Here is a 22,441-nt window from a genome sequence, read left to right on the forward strand (position 1 = left end):
GAGTATTTAAATTTTCAGAGGCTTTTGATAAGGTGCCAGGTAAGAGTATAGTAAACACAGTTCAAACACACCACATGGAGGTAATCTATTAACATGGATTGAGGATTAGTTGATGAAAAGCAAACAAAGTAGGAATAACTGGGTTATTCTCAGGTTGGCATGCTGTGAATAGTGGGGTTATCAGTGCTTCAGTCCAGTGGTTGAAAATCTTGACAAGTGCTTTGGTTGTGGTTACCAAATGTAAGTTTGCCGATGATACAGAACCAGATGGAAATATATATTAGTGCGGAGGATATAAAGAAAATTCAAAAGCTTTGTCATAAGCATATCATGTCCGTCTCTCTACCTGCTATACGGGACATTGATGAGGCCACTTTTGGAATACTGCATTCAGTTCTGGTCTCCCTGCTATAGGAATGATGCTGTTAAACTTGAAAGGGTGCAGAAAAGATTTGCAAGGATGTTGTTGGGATTGGAGAGTTTGTACTATAGGGAGAGACTGAATAGGCTGGAGCATCAGAGGCAGAGAGGTGATCTTACAGAGGTTCATAAGATCATGAGGAGCATGGATAGGGTGAATAGCCAAGGCCTTTCCCGAAGGTAGGGAAATCCAAAACTACAGGGCATACATTTAAGGTAAAAGGGAAAAGTTTTAAAAGGGATCTATGGGACACCTTTTTATGCAGCGGGTGGTGCATGTATGGAATGAGCCGTCGAGGAAGTGATGGAGACTGGTACAGTTACAACGTTTAGAAGTCATCTGGATGAGTATATGAATAAGAACAATTTAGATGGATATGAGTCAAATGCTGGAAAATGTGACTAGATCAGTTTTGGCTATCTGGTCAGCATAGACAAACTAAACCAAAGGATCTGTTTCTGTGCTGTACATCTCTAAGTTTGTGAAATTACATGTCAATGCATAGAACAGTGATGACCTGCCCAAATCTTGTTCTGATAAACCAGAGGAGTTGATGTTGGGCTAGGATGGATAACATTAAAAAATCAAAGCACCAGGTTATAGTCCCAACTATAACCTGGTTTTTTATGATTTTTATCTCTGATAACCCAAGCAAGTTTAGTACAACGAGTCTCTTGTAACTTCAGAAAAATGTCAATTTTTTTCTATTCTATCAACGTCTTCCTAAAAGCGTGTGAGATTTGAAAGTGCCATAAAGCTACAATGCAGAAGCTAAGTGGCACATGTTTACATCTTATCACTAGCGGCTTAGGATGGCTTCTCATCTGGGGGATGGTGGGAAAGCTACCATTTCTCAGTCCTCTAAGTCATTCATTTTTGCCTGTGACTGCTGTATCCATTGTTATTGAAGTCGAAAATCTTAATTCAGTATCCTTTATTTGGAACCACTTTACTTTAAATGGAAAAATATCGATGGCAGCGGTTTCTTGCTCCCAAAGTAAAATTGGTATATTGCTTCTAGTACTGGCTGGTTATTGGGCAATTGTTTTATTCTAGACTAAACTCCCTCAAAATGTATGAAGAAGATAGTCTAGATGCCAGTTTTTATTTTAGGGCAAATGTAAGGTGTATTCCGGATGCAATTTGATTGGGAAAATTACCAAGCTTGAACCAAAACACACTTTATTCTTATATTTAAAATACAAACAAATGAAAGATGAATTGGAATAATTTAACTCTATTGGAAGAGTTAATAAGATAATAGATTATCTAACCACTAAACAGCAACTGTACCAATACAGTAACATCCAATAAAAACGCTCTTAGCAAAGGCAAAGTCAGTAAATTAGATTGTCTCTCATGCAATGCTCCAGTCCAGGTGAAGGGAACATCAATAGAAGACAGTGTGTATGTGAGAGAGAGAAAGAGAAAGAACTCAAGCATTCTTCTGTAGCAAGGAAAGATGTACAGCAGCTTCCAAACCCTGGCAGCTACTGAAAGTGAAACAAAATTCCTGTTCTGTGGGAGCCCAACTTCACCCCTTCATACTGCCTCTATTGTTCTAACCATTTTTTTAAAACACCCAAGACTTCACAAGCTATTTACTTTATTGGCTTGCAACAGACCGCTCGTTACCTTTGACTCAACCTCGCCATTTAAAGAACCAGGACAAAATACACCTCTCAAAGCCATGGTGTCATCATAGCATACAATCTTCATATGATTTTCAATATCTCCCTATAACTTAATTGTCAGAGTGACGATAAGTGGAAATAAAGGTCAAGAAGTATTTCTTCTGGTACTATATTCCCAGCATATTATTAGAACAAGTCAAAGCTACAAGTGAGAATTAATCATGAATTAAATTGTACTTCCTAGAATCAAAAATTTAAGGCACAGAAAGAAGCAATGCAGTCAATCAAATCCGTGCAGATGGAAAAGAGTATTCAAACCTAATCTCATCTTTTGCTTTTTAAGGTGCTGTAATTTTCAGGGCTGTGGACCAAATATATAAATTACTAAGTTATATATTAAATGTGATTTGGCTTTCTGCCCTTACCAACTTTCTAAAACCCTCTAGGTAAAAGGAAATGCTCTTCAACTCCCTGCTAATCTATTTCCAACTAATTTAAATGTATAGTTTGCACATGTGAATCCTACCAGAATCTCTTCAAATACTGTTTTGGAAACTAAAGCTTGACTAATCAAGTCATGTTATCCTGACTTGAAAGACTTGCATAAGCATCATACATAAATCTGACAGCTGCTTTAAGTCATGCTTAACTGCACTAACGTTATTTTAATTTTTCTGATGGCAAGTGTATGTTATTCTTGCAGCTGATAGTTATAGTACACTTGAACTCCATATCACTCAACGACCCACCTTGACTTAATGGATACACCTATAATGTTTTGGAACAAATTCAGGTAGTCTTTTCTGATTGGACAAAGAGAACAAAGCAACAACTCATTAGTTCTAGGAGTTTTTAAAAAATATATACTACCAGCTTTGTTTTTGAGACTTTCCATGGTTTTCAAAGTTTTACCTAACCTTTAAGGTTCTATAGTTATGGAGTCATAGAAATGTACAGCACAGAAACAGATCCTTCAATCCAACTCATCCATGCTGACCAGATAACGCAACCTAATCCAGTCCCATTTGCCAGCACTTGACCCATACCTCTCTAAACTCTTCCTATTCATGCACCCACCAAATGCCTTTTAAATGTTGCAATTGTATCAGCGTCCACCATTTCCTCGGTTATTAGTCACTTGGCTACAACACATGTACAAATTTGAGCACATTAGTGGTCACAGAACTAAGTTTGGCGGGGCTTCATTTTGAAAATAAATATTTTCTGCTTCCAATCGATATGACTCCTTGTGAATAGTTGCAGAGGTACTGAATGCCCTGCCATGTCCATGTAATCATTCATTACAATTGTTCTGTCGACATTGTTCTGATTGGCATTTTAAGAGGTATTGCTGTCAAGTCTGATTGTGACTTCTTCTGACTACTCGCATTTTTCTAGCAAGGATCATTAATGGTTAGTGGAAATAGTGGATGATTCCTTCTTTTCTCCCCCTTACTTGGAATAGTGATAAATTCTCAATCCACACTTCTTTCTTTTTCATTGATATTGCATCTAATGGGGTGGGATGTACCTGACCCAACATGAGATTCACTATACTGATGCAGAAGCATAAACTGTGAGCATTCAGTAAAAGAAACAAATCCACCTCAAATCTGCCTTAGGTTGTTCCGAACAATCTCTGTATTTTAGCCCACTGAGATGATGATAAAGACCTCTTGAAATAATCAGCTCCAGCGTGCTTTACTGGTTTTCCTGTGTACAGTAAATGTTCATGCATGAAGTGGAATATAAAGTTGAAACAAATTTTCCACCAAGTTCCGATCCAAGCAAAGAAGTGCGATTATTTGGAGCATGTTGTCCTCCTAATGCAGTTGATAGGGCACACAAGACTAAACAGCCAATTATGATCAAATTTAATATTGTCAGAACATGAACAGCAGTTTTATAGGAACATTGTGTAGATTTTTCTGAGGTACTTGGCTTGCTATTTCATTGATCAGGTCAATGTAGCATGGTAGCCTAAGTTTATATTAATTTCTACTGTCAGGAGCCACATAATTAATCTGGATTTGGTTAATGTTCCAGCATCAGTACCTGCAGTTAACTATTTTGAAAAAAACTGTTGGAGAGGGGAAACTGATCTGTAATTAATCATTCTTTGTAAGACTTTAACTTCTTTCTAATTTGACTAGCTCAGTGTGGAACTGGTCACCTGCTTTCAAGCTTCACATTGTGACTCTCAATCTTCCTTTCAACACATGCTCTTAGTTGGCACAAGCTGGACTAATACATAATTTGATGAAATATAATTAACTGTATTCTGTGTAAACTGTGTTTCAATTTCGCACATTAGGTTTATGAAAGTCAGAAACCTGCGTTTACAGTTTGGTGCCTTGTTTAATATTGAACTTCTTTGTTGCATGGCACCATGTGAGGCTAATTTTAGAAATATATTCTGATCTCTTGCTTTGCTACTAAAGCTTTCCTGTTCTCCCAACACAGTTGGTGAATTCGTCAGTGATGCCCTCCTTGTCCCAGACAAATGCAAGTTTCTACATCGGGAGAAGATGGACACCTGTGAGAGCCATCTATATTGGCACACTGTGGCAAAAGAGGTACAGTCGTTTTGCTGAAAGGTTCTCCAGAGACTAAGCAAATAGTTGTCTGAAAACTAGTGATTTTGAATTCCTTATCTTTTCATGAGCAAATTGTTTATGATATGGTTTTCTCATTTGAATTGAGTGTATTTGTGATGGATATGATATTTTGGCAGAGGTGTCAGGCATTTTTTCTGTTCTTTTGAAGAAAGAATCTTTCTCTTCTCCCTTGAATTATGTCATTGGTTGATCAACTGCTTTTAATGCACAATTTATTTGTGGAGACTATAAGAGGATACTTTTATTTAGGGTTTTGGGTCCAGTGATCCCCTTCAGAAAATAGGTGTTTTGAAGAAGGGTCTTTGGACCTGAAACATTAAATCTGATTTCTCTCCACCGGCTGTGTTTCCAGCAATTTGTGTCTTTTGTTGGTTTTCAACGAAGTGGTCCTGGAAGTCTTGAGCATTAGCTCTGTACTCCATGAAGTTTCATGTGAAAGTTCAAACATGGGCAAATAGACATGTGGCTGATTGCATCCATAGCACCAAGTCCAAAGGGCATGCATGCCAGACAATGTGTGACAAGTGACAAGGAAGCCAATGAGGGAAACACCTGCTTGAACCTATCCTTACCAAACTACCTTTACAGATATATCTAATTAAAACTGTTTGGTATGAGTGATAACCTCACAAGATTTGCTCAATTGTGTTGTGTGGGTCTGCCACTATACTAAATGTAATAGAAACTCTTCCAGCTGAAGTGAATCTAAACTGGGTATTTGGAAGGTCCTGGGCCAACAGCAGTTGTAAAACTGTACTCAACAATAAACTAACAAACATGTGGCCCAGCATATGCCTCCATCTAAACTGGCATCAGCTCTAGTTCATCAAAGAATCTAGGAGATGATGCCTGAAGCAGCAGCAGATATATTAAAATCATGAACTAACCATGTGAAGCTGCAACACGGGATGAAAGGAAAAGGTCCCCTAGTCCTAGAGGAAAATGGGCAGCTTTTTTATTAGACAACTGATCGTGGTTAAACTGGGGTTCACCACATCTCACGCAAGGGGAAGATTGAGAAGTTGGGACCTTCATGGTGACCTCAGCCAGTGACATCGTTTTATATCACAAACCAGCTGACAACTAACTGACCTCCAGGATGACATGCATGCTAAACTTTGGATTCAGAACGCTGTAGGTGCAGCTCAGTGATTCGATAATCAATGGGTTAGATCAAAGCTTTGAAGTCCTGTTTTGTCAATGTTTGAATGATGGTGGACAATTAAACAGCTGACCGAAAGGAAATGCATCAGAAACATCCTCACCCTCAATGATGCCTGAGTCTTATGTGTCACTGCTAAAGACATGGCTGAAATGCAGAACCATTTATAAGATGCACTGCATGAATTTACCAAGACTTTCAAATCTACAACTGCCATTATCTAGAAGGACAAGGGCAACAGTTACATGTGAACACCATCATCAAATTGTGGAATTCTCTCCCTGAAAGCACTGGGGATGTACCGCCACCAAATGGATTGCAACAGCTCACCACTGCTAAGTGACAAACCGCTAAGGATGGGCAATATACTCAGGCCCAGCCACATCCACATACCAAGAATACATTTTCAAAGAAACTTCTTGAACCAGAAGTACAGTTTGGATGATCCATCCAGGCTTGCTAATAAATCTCCAAGGTCTCATATTTCAGACTTCAACTGATTTGATTCCGTTCATGTAATTGTTTAAAACAGCTGGAGGCAATGATACAGCAAATAGTTTGGGGCCTGACAGCAATCCAGCAGGAGTATGAAAGACCTCTGCATCAGGCAAACTGCTCAGTACATTAGCCTAACAATGTCTTATTTATTGACAGAAAGCAGGGAGATTCCAATGTAATCCAAAGATTACAGAATTCAATTTCCTTCACCTGCAGTAATGGGATTTAAACCCATGTCCCAAAAATGTAGACTGGATGTCAATGTTATTCATCAAGATTTTTATCTGTCTAGGAGGAAAAAGTGAGGTCTGCAGATGCTGGAGATCAGAGCTGCCAATGTGTTGCTGGAAAAGCGCAGCAGGTCAGGCAGCATCCAAGGAACAGGAAATTCGACGTTTCGGGCATAAGCCCTTCATTCAGTTTCAGTTTTTACCTGTCTAACCCTAAAAAGCAGATATGATGAGACTTGTGCCGATTCATGACCTGATGTGGGTGAGAATGTCTTAGCTTCACCACTCAGTAGAACTGGATGGGGTCAGAGGAAGTAAAAGTATCAAGCATCAAGCTTTCTTGTTCTTTGTACATTAAATCAGTCCTTCAAGATCTTGAATTGCATCTATCGAAATTTAGCCTTGGACATACAACATTGACTTCTTATAGGCCCATATTCTAGTTTAGTGGTACAGAAGAAAAACAAAGTGCTAATGAAATTTTCATGTCTCGCAGCAGCAGCACAACTCCACATCCAAAGTATTTTGCTTTTATCATGTAATACAGAGCTGTTGTGTGTGAACAAAATTGACAGTTATGTTCTTGTATCCCTTCTCCACATCCCTCCCCACAAAAGCTGCCTGCAACTATTAATACTTGGCAAAACAATTAGGGCTTTATTTTCTGTTTGATCATCAGAGCACATTCAGGGCAAATACAAAGATAGTTGAGTAAACTATGTTAATATTCAGGAAGTATCTTGATTAAATTTTATATTTTAATACAAGTTAAGACTGAACAAATGGACCTAATTAAGTTTTTCTGTTCACCTAGTCGCTTCTCCAATCTCTCAAAGGTTCTAATAAATGATCAAGTTTAATTATGTATGACAAAAATAGAAGTGCTGAGTATTTCTAGCATTTTCTATTTTTGTTTCAGATTTCAAGCGCTCACAGTAATTTGAATTTATTTATAACATTTCCTGGTGGGAGGGAAAGCTAAAGAGAATCAAAATAATGAAGAAAAGTTGGGATATATGCTTCAAATCTTCACAGTAATGCAGATTTTAGCTTACATTGTTACCTGGCATGTAGTTTGGCTTGTCACTTAGGGTTTTCAGTTGCTGAAATTATTCCCTTTAATATTTTATCAATGCAAGTGATTGATGCATCATGTTTCTTTTACTCCAGCGTTTTCACTGATTGGAAGTCAGTCCAATTCATTATGAGCTTTTGTAATCTTTGTTTCAGATTAAATTTTCTTTATTGTTCCACTCCATCCATCTTATTAATCTTCTCTTAACTCACCCTCTGCCCTTACAAATGTGCTTCTTTATTTTCACATGATTCACTTAAACACTTGTGCATTAAAACTTCTTTGCATGGTATGTATGTGCAAACAGAAACATTCCTTTCTTGCTTGTTTTTGGGAACATGCTGACAAAGGAGTTCTACCAAAGTCCACTCATAAATCATGTATGAACTGAGGAAAATGAAATGAAAATCTGGTACTTTCTTTTGTGGCATCAATTAAAGTCATTCAAAGCTTGACTAGAGAAACTGTCTAATGTAAGAGAAAAAAATCTTAATTGAAATAAGGACTATGTGAGAGTCTCTTTATTTTTTACACTTCTTCAGACCTGTGGTGATAAGATAATGAACCTGCATGACTTTGGGATGCTGCTGCCTTGCGGTATCGATGAGTTTCGTGGGGTGGAATTTGTTTGCTGCCCCATTCCAGAAGAAAACGATAAGATTGATGACTCCGACATGGATGAAGAAGACTCTGATGTGTGGTGGGGAGGTGATGATGCTGACTATGCAGATGGCAGGTGAGGATTATCTTCCTGCATTTTAATTTTCTAAGTAACCTTTGTTCGAGGACAACAAAATTAAACTTGCATGAGGCAAATATTAAGGACATCGAATGATAAATGAAGTTTGTGCACTTTAAGTTACATTGCTATCATAGAACAAATTTGGCCAGTGTGAATCAAGAATATGCAAACCTTTGGTCTTTTTGTGAAAATGTTTACTGGAAAAATTATTTTAACGTTATATTTTGGAAGATCCAGATGTCCAGATCATATGACAATACTATGGTAATGTCTAAATAGACACATTTTTAAAAATATTAATTTATCCATTTCCAAGGACGCAATGACTTAGTGGCATTAGTGCTAGACTATTAATCCAGCGACACTGGTAGTGATCTGGGGACCCAGGCTCAAATCACATGGTAGATGGTAGAATTTGGATTCAATTTTTTTTTAAATCCAAAATTAATCTAATGATGACCATGAAACTGGTGTTGATTGTTGGTAAAACCTATCTGATTCATTGCTGTTCTTAAGGGAAAGAAATCTGCCATCTTTCCCTGGTCCGGTCTGCCTTTGATTCCAGACCACAACCATGTGATTGACTCCTAACAACACTCCGGTCAATTGGGGATAGCAATAAATGCTGACCTAGCCAATGATGCCCACATTTGTGAGCAAATAATTTTAAAAATTAAGATTTTCTTAAATAAACATAATTGCCGTTAATGACTATCAATAGATGCTTTAAGATGTCAATTCAACTTTAATTTATGGCATCTGATCCATTTGGGTTACATTTTTATCTGTAAGCTGTTGATGATTTCTAAGTTCCACATGTTCAGCAGAGATTTGACTGTTTTTAAACCGAACATTTCTTTCTGAAATTCCTCAAGTGTTAATACCAAACATTTGTTAACAAAAGCATTGGAAATTGACAGTTCCGCAGTACTTACAAATTTCCCCGTATTTCAGTTTTGTCTCTGATAAATACAGAGACATTCTTTGCTGGAGCTCTCTGGAAAAATATGTCACTCTGTGTTTAGAAACACAGACATCAAAGTGTGCAAATCACAAATTGCTTTCCCTAAGTAGCTATCCAGGAAAGACTAGAGAGATTAAAACTTACTTTAACACTTGAGTAACTATAAAATTAAGCACCCAAATTCACTACTGACCTCCCACTGACCATTACGTAGTCATCTGCCACTTTAGCCCCTCAGTCACCTACCTGGCATCCTACCTTTCACTTCCCATTGCCTCATCGCCTGTTACCCTCTCACCCCCTCTCACCACCACACCCCTCCTACCTGATGTCCACCCAGCCCCTCTTGCCTGCTATCCTGCCCACTGCTCTCCCCTCTTATTCAACCAGTTACCTTACACACTTAAACTCTCTTGGGTGGCTTGTGAAAGGAGCTTTGGAACCTTTAAACTCAGTTTTAACACAGTATAGCTTTGTAAGAGAAGTGTGTCTTGGTCTTAAGCTAATGTCCTCTTGTGCTGGAAGGCACTCCGATCAGGTAAGCTACATGTTGGTCACACGGCCTGATTCAGAGGTCCAGGTGAGAAATGCAGAACTCTCAAGAAAAAGAGTGGAATGGCAATCTGATACTGGTAACCACTCCTCAGAACATTTTGCTCAAGATTTCTTATCCATTGACAATTAGCTCATTGTACATGTCTGGGATAAGTAGGATCAGAGTTGGGTGTGATGATTTCCCTTTCAGGTTGAACATGCAAATTCTCCATGTCAAGGTTCACATGTAAGTGGTTACTTGTGTGAGTTACTTAACCCAGCAAGAAAGGGATATGAATTGGTCAAAAGGCAAACAAATCACAATGTTCTGAAAGCTTCATTGTTCTATTTTATTATCCAATTTAAAATAACAGTAGTACTTTATGTAACCTAGTTTGTGCTCTGCTAAATTGGACGTGACCTGTCTTTGTCTTCCCTGGGGTGAGGGAGTCCAGAACCAGAGGATATAGTTTTAGGGTGAGAGGGGAAAGATATAAAAGAGACCTAAGTGGCAACTTTTTTCATGTAGAGGGTGGTGCGTGTATGAATGGGCTGCCAGAGGAAGTGGTGGTGGCTGGTACGTTTGCAGCATTTAAAAGGCATCTGGATGGGTAAATGAGGGATATGGACCAAGTGCTGGCAAATGGGACTAGATTAGGTTGGGATATCTGGTCGGTATGGACGACTTGGACCGAAGGGTCTGTTTCCATGCTCTACATCTCTGACTGGATGACTCTTAAGTGGTTATGGTGACCAGAAAAAATTAAAATTGCCATTGAGTACCAGTGGCATTAAAAATTAAATTCCTTTTGAAATTAATATTATGAATTTTTACATTTGTGTGAGCATGCTGTTTGTGGCAAAAGGTTTTGAAGTAATGAGCCTTTGTAAGATCATTACACTTTAATTATATTGGAGGCTAATTGAATTTTCATTGTTCAACTTGTCACTTATTTAAAGTTCCTTTTGGCTTTGTGTTGTTTCATTTAAAAATCACACAACACCAGGTTAACTTTTTAACTTTGTCTACCCCAGCCCAACACCAGTACCTCCACATCATTGTTTTATCCAGTCAGTCCTTTGTATTTAAGATTTAGACTTGAAAGAATTTCAGACAGTTTAGCTTATTTAATTGTGGCTCAATTTTCACACTTTACAATGAAATGGTGTGGGTTCAAGTCTCACACCAGAGGCTTGAACACAAAATCTAGACCTCCACTCTGGTGCTGCACTTTTGATCATGCCACCTTCCAGTGGGACGTTGAATTTTAGGCCCCACACACTCTCTCACATAGGGGTAAAGGAGCCTGTGGTATTGTTTTGGAGAAAAAGGAGGATACGTGTGTTTCAATAAATATTTATCCTTCAACCATTATCTAAAAAAGATCATCTGCTTATTATCAATTGGGGGTTCGTGTGTGGAACCTGGTGTTCTGTTTCCTACATGACAACAGTGGCTGAACTTCAAGCGTACCGTGTTGGCTGTAAAACACTATATGAATGCAAGTACTTCCTCCTTGTGGTTTTACATATGTTTGTTTCAAAAGGAAATCACATTCCGCAGCAAGCATTCAGCAAAAGCAAAATACTGCAGATGGTGGAAATCTGAACTAAAAGCAGAAAATGCTGGATATACTGAGAACTCTGGCAACATCTGTAAAGAGTTAAGCAGTTAATATTTCAGAAGAAGAATCACGGGCAGCACGGTGGCACAGTGGTTAGCACTGCTGCCTCACAGCGCCTGAGACCCGGGTTCAATTCCCGCCTCAGGCGACTGACTGTGTGGAGTTTGCACGTTCTCCCCGTGTCTGCGTGGGTTTCCTCCGGGTGCTCCGGTTTCCTCCCACAGTCCAAAGATGTGCAGGTCAGGTAAATTGGCCATGATAAATAAGTGTTAGGTAAGGGGTAAATGTAGGGGTATGGGTGGGTTGCGCTTCGGCGGGTCGGTGTGGACTTGTTGGGCCGAAGGGCCTGTTTCCACACTGTAGGTAATCTAATCTAATCTCTCAACTAAATGAGATTCAGCTTCATTTCAAAAAAATGCTGAATTGTTTGGAATGCTATGAGTTTTAAACCATTGTTATCACTTGTGAATAGGTGAATTAATAGATTTTATTGTAATGTATTCAAGTTTGCATCAAGTCAGCGGTGTCTTAAATTATTGCAACAAATATTCTTTAAGTATTGATTCTTAAAGTAAGCCTTCATATTTTTCGAGCAAGTGACTCAAGTTCATGAACAAATGTTGACTCGTTATTGAGCCACACACCTGTCATAGCCAAACCCAGTTGAATTATCATCTGATGCAGACACTCTGCAGTTACTGTTAATGTTCCCCACCCCACCCCCAACCTCTTTCTTACCCTGAGGTGTTGAGGCCTGTTAGGACGCTGCTATTCCTGCCCTGCAACTTCCTGCTTTGTATGACTCACGTAATTGATCTTTAAAATAAGTGAAAAGCTAATGAAATGGCAGATGTTTATTGTCTTACAAATTTCCGAATTAGGTTTCAGTAGCGCCTGAAGGGGTTTATTGTTGAGCAGTTCCAACCATCTGTCATTGTTTGCAAATTATCACAGAATGAGAGCTTCATGTTGAATATTACCTTTGTCCTGACTTCAAATCTAGTGTTCAGATTGTAAAATTTTCAGTAACTGTAAAATTTTCAGTCACAATAAATTAACTAAATGATATGATGTTCCTCTATCAGTATTGATGAAGTTAATTAAAGTACATATGCAGTACTTCGAAGTTGTTGATTCTCATATCACATCCCAGATCCTAGCTGTAAGAATAATAGGGTAGTTATGGTAGGGGATTTTAACTTTCCAAACATAGTCTGGGACTGCCATAGTATTAAAGATTTAGATGGAGAGAAATTCGTTAAGTGTGTATAAGAAAATTTTCCGATTCAAGATGTGGATGTACCGATTAGAGAAGGTGCAAAACTGGACCTACTCTTGGGAGATAAGGCAGGGCAGGTGACCGAAGTGTCTGTTGGGGAGCGTTTTGGGGCCAGCGACCATAATTCTATAAGATTTAAAATAGTGATGGAAAAGGATAAACCAGATCTAAAAGTTGAAGTTCTAAATTGGAGAAAGGCCAATTTTAACGGTATTAGGCAAGAACTTTCAAAAGCTGATTGGGGGCAGATGTTCGCAGGTAAAGAATGGCTGGAAAATGGGAAGTCTTCAGAAATGAGATAACGAGAATCCAGCGAAAGTATATTCCTGTTAGGGTAAAAGGAAAGGTGGTGGATAGAGGGAATGCTGGATGACTAAAGAAATTGAGGGTTTGGTTAAGAAGAAGAAGGAAGCATATGTCAGGTATAGACAGGATAGATCAAGTGAATCCTTAGAAGAGTATAAACGCAGTAGGAGTATACTTAAGAGGGAAATCAGGAGGGCAAAAAGGGACATTAGATAGCTTTGGCAAATAGAATTAAGGAGAATCCAAAGGATTTTTACACATACATTAAGGACAAAAGAGTAACTAGGGAGAGAATAGGGCCCCTCAAAGATCAGCAAGGCGGACTTTGTGTGGAGCCACAGAAATTGGGGGAGATACTAAACAAGTATTTTGCATCAGTATTTACAGTGGAAAAGGACATGGAAGATATAGAATGTAGGGAAATAGATGATGACATCTTGAAAAATATTCATATTACAGAGGAGGTAGTGCTGGATGTCTTGAAACGCATAAAGGTGGATAAATCCCCAGGACCTGATCGGGTGTACCCTAGAACTCTGTGGGAAGCTTCAGAAGTGATTGCTGGGCCTCTTACTGAGACATTTGTATCATCATTAGTCACAGGTGAGGTGCTGGAAGACTGGAACTTGGCTAATGTGGTGCCACTGTTCAAGAAGGGTGGTAAGGACAAGTCAGGAACTATAGCCCAGTGAGTCTGATGTCGGTAGTGGGCAAGTTGTTGGAGGGAATCCTGACGGACAGGATTTACATGCATTTGGAAAGGCAAGGACTGATTAGGGGTAGTCAACATAGCTTTGTGTGTGGGAAATTACGTCTCACAAACTTAATTGAGTTTTTTTGAAGAAATAACAAAGAAGATTGATGAGGACAGCGGTAGATGTGATCTATATGGACCTCAGTAAGGCGTTCGACAAGGTTCTCCATGGGAGACCTGTTAACAACGTTAGATCTCTCGGAATACAGGGAGATGTAGCCATTTAGATACAGAACTGGTTCAAAGGTAGAAGACGGAGGGTGATTTTTCAGACAATGATTGGTGCTGGATCCACTACTTTTCGTCATTTATATAAAAGATTTGGATGTGAGCTTAAGAGGTATAATTAGTAAGTTTGCAGATGACACCAATTGGATTTGTAGTGGACAGCAAAGAAGATTATCTCAGATTACAGCAGGACCTTGATCAGATGGGCCAATGGGCTGAGAAGTGGCAGATGGAGTTTAATTAAGATAAATGTGAGGTGCTGCATTTTGGGAAAGCAAATCTTAGGAGGACTTAATGGTAAGGTCCTAGGGGGTGTTGTTGAACAAAGAGACCTTGGAGTGCAGGTTCATAGCTCTTGAAAGTGGAGTCACAGGTAGCTAGGATAGTGAAGAAGACGTTTGGTATGCTTTCCTTTATTGGTCAATGTATTGGTACAGGAGTTGGGCGGTCATGTTGCGGCTGTACAGGACATTGGTTAGGCATTGTTGGAATATTGCACGCAGTTTTGGTCTCCTTCCTGTCAGAAAGATGTTGTGACACTTGAAAGGGTTCAGAAAAGATTTACAAAAATGTTGCCAGGGTTGGAGGATTTGAGCTATAGGGAGAGACTGAACAGGCTGGGACTGTTTTCTCTGGAGCGTCGGAGGCTGAGGGGTGACCTTATAGAGGTTTACAAAATTATGATGGGCATGGATAGGGTAAATAGGCAAGGTCTTTATCCTAGGGTCGGGGAGTCTAGAACTAAAGGGTGTAGGTTTAGGGTGAGAGGGGAAAGATATAAAAGAGACCTAAGGGGCAGCATTTTCACGCAAAGTGTGGTACCTATATGGAATGAGCTGCCAAAGGAAGTAGTGGAGGCTAGTACAACTGCAATATTTTAAAAGGCATTTGGATGGGTATATGAATAGGAAGGGTTTAGAAGGATATGGGCCAAGTGCTGGCAGGTGGGACTAGATTGGATTGGGGATATCTGGTCGGCATGGACGGGTTGAACCGAAGGGCCTGTTTCTATGCTGTACATCTCTATGACACTATGTCACCAGTTAAGCTCAATCTTCTCCATGCATAGCAATTCACAAAGATGTTTTCCAACAAAAGATTATTGGATAGCAAGAACGAATGGGAACTTGCGCTGATTATCTTTGTGTTTTCTTACATCAAAGCCTATAACTTAGTCTTACCAAAACTGAGACTGATTCCTAATCAGTAAGGGAATCAGACAAGCAAGTGGAGTTGAGAATTTTCAAATCAGCTTTAATCTCATTGAATTGCTGAGCAGATTTGATGGGTTGAATGGCTTATTTCCACTCCTACATCTTACATCTGCATCTTGCCTGAGTGCAGTAACCAATTATAACAGATAAAGTCACAATCTTGCAATGTTCCAAGCCCATCACTTCAACAGTACTTCATTAAATTTGTTATTGCTAGAGTGTAGAAAACAGACATTCCAGATTATATTAACTCTAACATCGAACATGTCTTTTTCATGTCTCCAAACTCTTTAAGATCTGAGCACTGGTTACTAACCCTTTTAACTAATGACCGATTTTTTTTTAGTAAAATTTGCTGAAGGATAAATATTGTCCAGAAAACTGAAGTGAACCCCCTTGCTGACCTTCAAAACTGTGCAATGAGTTTTTTTTTCATAGGATGCAGCCATCACTGGCAATACCTGCACTTTAATATCTGGTTGTAATTGTCCTTGTAATATTAGTGGAGGGCTGCTGCTTTGAACCACTAATGTTAGAGAAGGAATTTCAACATTTAAATTATGACATTGAAGATATTGCAATATATTTCCCAATGAAGGTGGTTTATGATTTGGAAAGAATCCTTTATTGCTGCTCCCAAGCTCTTATTGCCTTTGTCTTCCTTGTGGTCGAGGTCAAGAAGTTAGACCAGTGGACCATATTAGGCATAACTTCTTAATTAATGGAAAGAACTTTACCATTGCTCTTTAATATCTCACAACGTGTGTAAAAATGTTAATTGGTGCTGCAGTAGAGTAAAGAACAAGCTTCAGACAAATAATAGGATGGCAACATGTACAGTCCAGGCCCATGGAAACTGACCTTGTAAATGTTTGGCACTTGCAATGCGTTATATTCCAAAATATGTTTGCTCTGAGCACTCATTAGGTACACAAAGTTTAATAGGATAATATGAACTATTTGTCTTTCATAAATACTTATACACAGAAAAAGAAATGGGAGTTAACATTTTGCAATAATCTAAGATTCTATAATTTCTTAAACTCAAAGGCTTTTTATTAAAGTACTGCAATTTACAACAAATTGTTTCTCACACATTTACAGGCTAATTCAATGCACAGGGAGGCAGCATCATAGTGGTAACATTACTGGGCAAGAAATCGAGAGCCCAAAGCTAATTTTCTGGGGGTATGGGTTTGATTTCAAATGGCAGATGGTGAAATGCAAATTCAAGAAAATCTGCTGTTAGACCCATTATTTGATTAGTTTCTGTCATTTGTCATTTAAAGCCCTGGTTCACTAATGCAGTCATCTGGTAAGGCCTCCGGATCCACACCAATGTGATTGAATCTTAACTGCCCTCTGAAATGACCTAGGAGAAAATGAGACTGCAGATGCTGGAGATCAGAGCTAAAAAAAAGTGTTGCTGGAAAAGCACAGCAGGTCAGGCAGCATCCAAGGAGCTGGAGAATCGACGTTTCGGGCATAAGCCCTTCTTCAGGAATGAGGAGGGTGTGCCCAGCAGGCTAAGATAAAAAGTAGGGAGGAGGGACTTGGGGGATGGGCGTTGGGAATGCGATAGGTGGAAGGAGGTTAAGGTGAGGGTGATAGGCCGGAAAGGGGTGGGGGCGGAGAGGTCGGGAAGAAGATTGCAGGTCAAGAAGGCGGTGCTGAGTCTGAGGGTTGGGACTGAGATAAGGTGGGAGGAGGGGAAATGAGAAAGCTGGAGAAATCTGCATTCAGGGAAATGAGAAAGCTTTCTCATTTCCCTTCTCTCCCCCCCCCCCCCCCCCCCCCCCCCCAACCTTATCTCAGTCCCGACCCTCAGATTCGGCACCGCCTTCTTGCAATCTTCTTCCCGACCTCTCCGCCCTCACCCCCCCTCTCCGGCCTATCACCCTCCCCTTAACCTCCTTCCACCTATTGCATTTCCAACGTCCCTCCTCCCTACCTTTTATCTTAGCCTGCTTGGCACACCCTACTCATTCCTGAAGAAGGGCTTATGCCTGAAACGTCGATTCCCCTGCTCCTCTGAAATGACCTAGCACAAGACTCAACTGCTCCAAAATCTAAAGAAAATGATAAAACCGGATGGGCTACCAAGCTTTGACCTAGGAAATGGAAGCAAAAACATCAAATCCAGAGACAATCAAAAAGTGTTGAATGAACTTAGCAAGTCTGGCATTATTTGTAAAATGAGGAGCAAAGTTAATGTTTCAAGTCCAGGAACCATTCTTCCGAATTGAAAATAACTTGAGACGGGTGGTCTTTGTGCTCATCAAGGTAGAGGGGAGGGTGTGGGGTCAAGATGTGATGGAGTGCATGGAGATGATGCCAGGAGAAAAAGATTATTCAAGTAAAGACATGTGTTGATGGTAAGCTGGGAGAGAAAATTGCTAGGAGGCTGCTAACGCGAAGTGTAATTTGTTGGAAATGTGTTGGTTGTGCTGAGTACTTGGGGTTTCAGAGAAGATAACGGCATTCAGGTTTTCAAATTGTTAAACTCAGTGTTGAAGTCCTGAAGGCTGTAAGGAGCTTTCGCAGAAAATAAGGTGTTGTTCCTTCAGCTTGCATTTAGCCTCACTAGAGCACTGCAGTTGGCCTAAGACAGAAATTTTGGTGTAGCGATGTGGTGTGTTGAAGTGGCAGGCAACTGGAAGCTTGAGGTTATTTTTATGGTCAGAGCATAGGTGTCCTGCAAAACGGTTGTCCAGTCTGAGCTACACTTTGTGAATCCATGCTAACTCTCCCTAATTAACTGAAATCTTTCAAGGTGATCAGTTACCTTATCCTTGATTATAGACTCCCAACAATTTTCCCACCACAGAAGTTAGGTGAAGTGCTCTGTAATTCCCTGTTTTCCCTCTGTCACCCTTAAAGAGTGGAGTGACGTGAGCAAATTTCCAATCCAGAGGTACAACTCCTGAATTCAAGGAACTCTGAAAGATTACGGTTGGAAAAACAGCATTTAACAACTGTAAATGGAAACTATTAGGTCCTGGGGATTTGTCATTCTTCAGTTTCCCATTACAGTATTGATGATTTAGTTTAGCAAAGTTTATTGCAGCCTTGTCTTTGATCCTCTGATAATTTCTTTGGGACTTCTGGCAAGCTATTCTATTTTTTTTGTGAATATTGAAGTAAAATAAATCATTCAGCATATCTATCATTTCCCCATGGTCAATGACCTTTTTTATAGCTATAAAAATGTCTAATTTTTTTAGAGGATTTATAAAATTCATTAAGTTGCATTAGTATGTAAGATAATTCTATATTTTGAATGGGATCAAGGCGGCTCTGTCACAAGCTGTTTAATTAATGATTTATCATTTAACCAGATTACAAACTCTACTTCTTACTCTGTGCACCTCGGGACAAACATTTGAACTTCATAAAAGGCGATAACATGGGAATGTCATTAAAGTGGAGTATGTAATGACTTCTTCACATTTTGACATGTCTGGATATTTTAAAATTGCATACTAGGATAAGCGAAGATTTCACCTTTTGACTTGAGACTTAATAATAGAGAGGAATAAGTAAAAGAATGCAATCCATACAGATCACCTCATTTAAATCTGTATGATGATATTAATAGCATTTTCCTTTTGATGCCTTTTGAAATACTTTGCTAAACTGACAAATTAAACATGACAAATAAGAGCACCGGTAATTAGCGTCTCAAGCCTGCACCACCATTTAGCAAGATCGTAGTTGATCCACCCCTGGACTCCATTCCTCTTCTCCTCTTCCATGCCAGTTCCTCAAAACCCTTAAATGCTCAATATTTCAAAATTCTAGCTACCTCTCCTTTAAATACTTCCCATTATCTAGTCTCCATAGAATTGTAGAACAGAAAATTTGAGGCATTGACTCCCTTTTTGGAAAAGCAAAGAAGAACACTGAACAATACAACACAGGAAGAGGTCCTTTTGCCCTCCAAGCCTGCACCAACACATTTTACCCTTCCACTTAGAGGATTCATATCCCTCTGTTCCATTCCTATTCATGTATTTATCGAGTGCTTCTTCAATGATGCTGTTGCGTATATTTCCGCCATCACCTCTGGCAATGCAGGTACTCCCCACTCTTTTTGTGGAAAAACTTGTTTCATGCGTCTCTCTTAAACGTTCTCCCCTCACACCTTGAACCTGTCACTGAGTAATTGACTCCTCCACCCCGGGGAAAGACTCAAACTTTCCACTCTACCCATGCCATTCACAATCTTATAAACTCCTATTATGTCACCTCCCAACCTCCTATATTCCAGTGAAAACAAACCCAGTCTAGCCAACCTTTCTCCACAGCTAAAATCCCTCAAACCATGCAATCTCCAAAATCTTTTCTTTACCCTCACCAAAGTATCCATATCTTTCTGGTAGTTTAGTGACCAGAACTGTACGCAATATTCCAAGTGTGGCCTAACTGAGGTTCTATAAAGTTGCAGCATAATTTGCCAATCTTTATCCTCAGTGCCCCTTCCAATGAAGAGGCCATAGACCTTTTTTTTTACAACCTTCTCTACCTGCACTGCCACTTTCAATGATCTGTAGACCTGCACACCCAGATCCCTCTGCGTATCAATACTCCTAAGGGTTCCGCCATTCATTGTATAATGTCCACCTGTATTTGACCTTGCAAAGTGCATCACCTCGAGCAGTTCCTTTGTACCTCAGTTTCCTAATTTAAAGCTTCCCCTGCTAGTGGATATATTTTTTTTCAACGTCTACCTTGCCACCCACTAAGAATCTTAAGTTTCAACAAGATAACCTCTGTTCTTCTGAACTCTAATGAATAAAGGCCTAACCTGTTTAGCCATTCTTGAGAAGTCAACCCCTTCATCTCATGAATCAGCCTTATAAATCTCTTTTGAGTTGCTTCCAATTCTAGTCTGACCATTTTGGAATACAGTGACCCAAACAATATATGGTGTTCCAGGTGTAACTCACCAACAATGCACAGTTGTAGCAAGACTTGTCTATTTTTAAACTCCATCCTTGAACAATAAACGCCAAAATTCCATTTACGTCCTCATTTACTTGCTGCTCCAGTGTGATAAAGTTTATTTTCAAAGTGTTTCAGTCCAAGAACGCCCAAATCCCTGTACAATGCCTTTTTTTGGAGTCTTCCTTCATTTAAACAATAGTTTTGTCCTTTGATTCTTTCTACCACAGCATGACCTCATACTTTCTATCATTAAATTCCATCTGTCAAATTTGAATACATTAGACTCTGCCCCCTCCTCCAGATCATTAATATAGGTCATGTGTGATTGAGATCCCCGTGTGACTCCTAGTACTTTCCAACCTGAGAAAGAACCATTAATCCTGACTCTGTCATCTGTGTGTTAATGCTTCCTCAATCCTTACTAATATATAATACCCAATACAATGAGTTGCTATCTTGTGCAGTAGCATATTATGTGGCACCTTGTCAAGTGCTTCTGGAAATTGAAATACATGCATCTACCAGTTCCCCTTTATCAACTCTGCAAAAGAATTCTTATCTAATTCATCAAACCTCGTTTTCCTTTCACAAGACCATGTTGATTCTGTTTTATTGTATTGAGCTTATTAAAAATATCCTGCAATTTCTCCTTAGTAATGGAATCTAGCATTTTCACAATGGCAGATGTGATGCTAACTGGCTTACAGTTTCCTACTTTGTCTTCCTTGCTTCCTGGGCAATAGTGTCCAATTCACAGTTTTCCAATTCTTTGGAACCTTTCCAGAATCCAATGAGTTAAATAATATTTTAACTAATGCCTCTACAATCTCTGCAACCACTGCCTTTAAAACCCTTGGATGCAAGCCATCTGGTCCTAGTGACATGTCTGCCTTTAGTTCAATTAATTTGTCAAATATTTTGTCCCTCAAGATAGCGACTATTACAATCTTCTCCCTCATTAGCTTATTCATCGTTTAGTTCCAAAAGATAAGCTTCCGATCCTCTGGCTGACCACTAGTGTTTGCTGCTACTTTGCATGCCTTAGTTTTTGATCAGATGTTCTCTTTGACAGGCTTTTTTAACCATGGGTGTTTTATCCTTCTCATTGAGTCATTTTTTTTTCCAAAAGAAAATTTTGCTGAGCATTAATGAAATGATTAAATGTCTGTCATTGTCAATTAGTCTATTTTCCCAGTCTGCTTTAGACAAGTCTTTCTTCATAATCTCTGTAATTTCCCTTTTTTAAATTCAGGACTCTGGTTGGAGACCCAGTTTGCTCTCTTTCAAACTTAATTTGAAATCTATCATGTTGTGATTGTTAACTAAGTGATTTCTTAATAATTCGAATTCATTACAACTTACTCGACCTAAAATTGCCTGTTCTCGGGTAGGATCCATAATATGCTGCTTTAAGAAATAATCTCTGATGCACTTTGGAAAATAATCTTCCATGTCACCCTTGTCCATATGATTTGTCCATTAATTGTGTAGATTAAAATTAACCAAAACAATTGTAGTACCTTTTGCCTCCACCATTTGCCAGTTTAAACTTTGTTGTGCAGTGAGATAACATTTTGGATCTATAGATAAATCCCTCTTCCTTTGCTATTCCTCATTCATACCCAAATTGAAGGTAAGAGCTATTACATGAATGTCCGACTCACCTTTTATTAACAAAGCTGTCCCAGCTAGAATGTCAAATATCCTTGAACACTAGGTTCTCAGTCTTGTTACAAATGCTGTGTGCAGTCAGAAAAAGAGCCTTAAACTTTGAGTTTTGCCATTATTACTTACTTTGGCAAATAACTTACTCTCATTTGTGCTGCATTCCTCTGCTTCTGTTTTCTACCCCTTCCTTTTGCCTCTTCATTATCATTTGCTTCTTCACTAATTGCACCTCTTCTGTCTCTTTGCATTTCTATTTTTTTTCTAACTTCAGCGGAACTGGCTGAGGCTCCTCCAAAGCCAAATTCTGGATCCGTATACCTGCCTCACTTGCAGTCACATCCTCCTATCTTTGACCAAATGCAAATTTGACATAGTTAATTTCGAGGGTTTGACTGCCTCACGAAACAGTGTCCAGGTACCTCTCCCTCTCCTGCTGTCTACATCATCAATTCTGAGCAGAAGTTTTTCGAGCAGACAATGTTTTCTGTAGTCTTTCTGTGGATCTTCAGCTCTGTGTCACTGCAGCTACTGTATGTTGCCTG

The 22,441-nt window shown here is 39.3% G+C and overlaps 1 protein-coding gene across 4 annotated transcripts in view; it reads left to right on the forward strand.

Moving 5' to 3' along the window:
- appa (amyloid beta (A4) precursor protein a) overlaps positions 1 to 22,441 on the forward strand; it is a 178,665-nt gene that overhangs the window by 99,316 nt on the left and 56,908 nt on the right. For all 4 annotated transcript variants that reach the window (XM_060833843.1, XM_060833841.1, XM_060833842.1 and 1 more), the window contains exons 4-5: positions 4,519 to 4,631; positions 8,181 to 8,374. In XM_060833843.1, coding sequence (XP_060689826.1) covers positions 4,519 to 4,631; positions 8,181 to 8,374 — 307 coding nt within the window. The remainder of the gene's footprint in view (positions 1 to 4,518; positions 4,632 to 8,180; positions 8,375 to 22,441) is intronic.

Source organism: Hemiscyllium ocellatum, chromosome 12 (assembly GCF_020745735.1).
Source record: "Hemiscyllium ocellatum isolate sHemOce1 chromosome 12, sHemOce1.pat.X.cur, whole genome shotgun sequence".
Classification (NCBI taxonomy): domain Eukaryota; kingdom Metazoa; phylum Chordata; class Chondrichthyes; order Orectolobiformes; family Hemiscylliidae; genus Hemiscyllium; species Hemiscyllium ocellatum.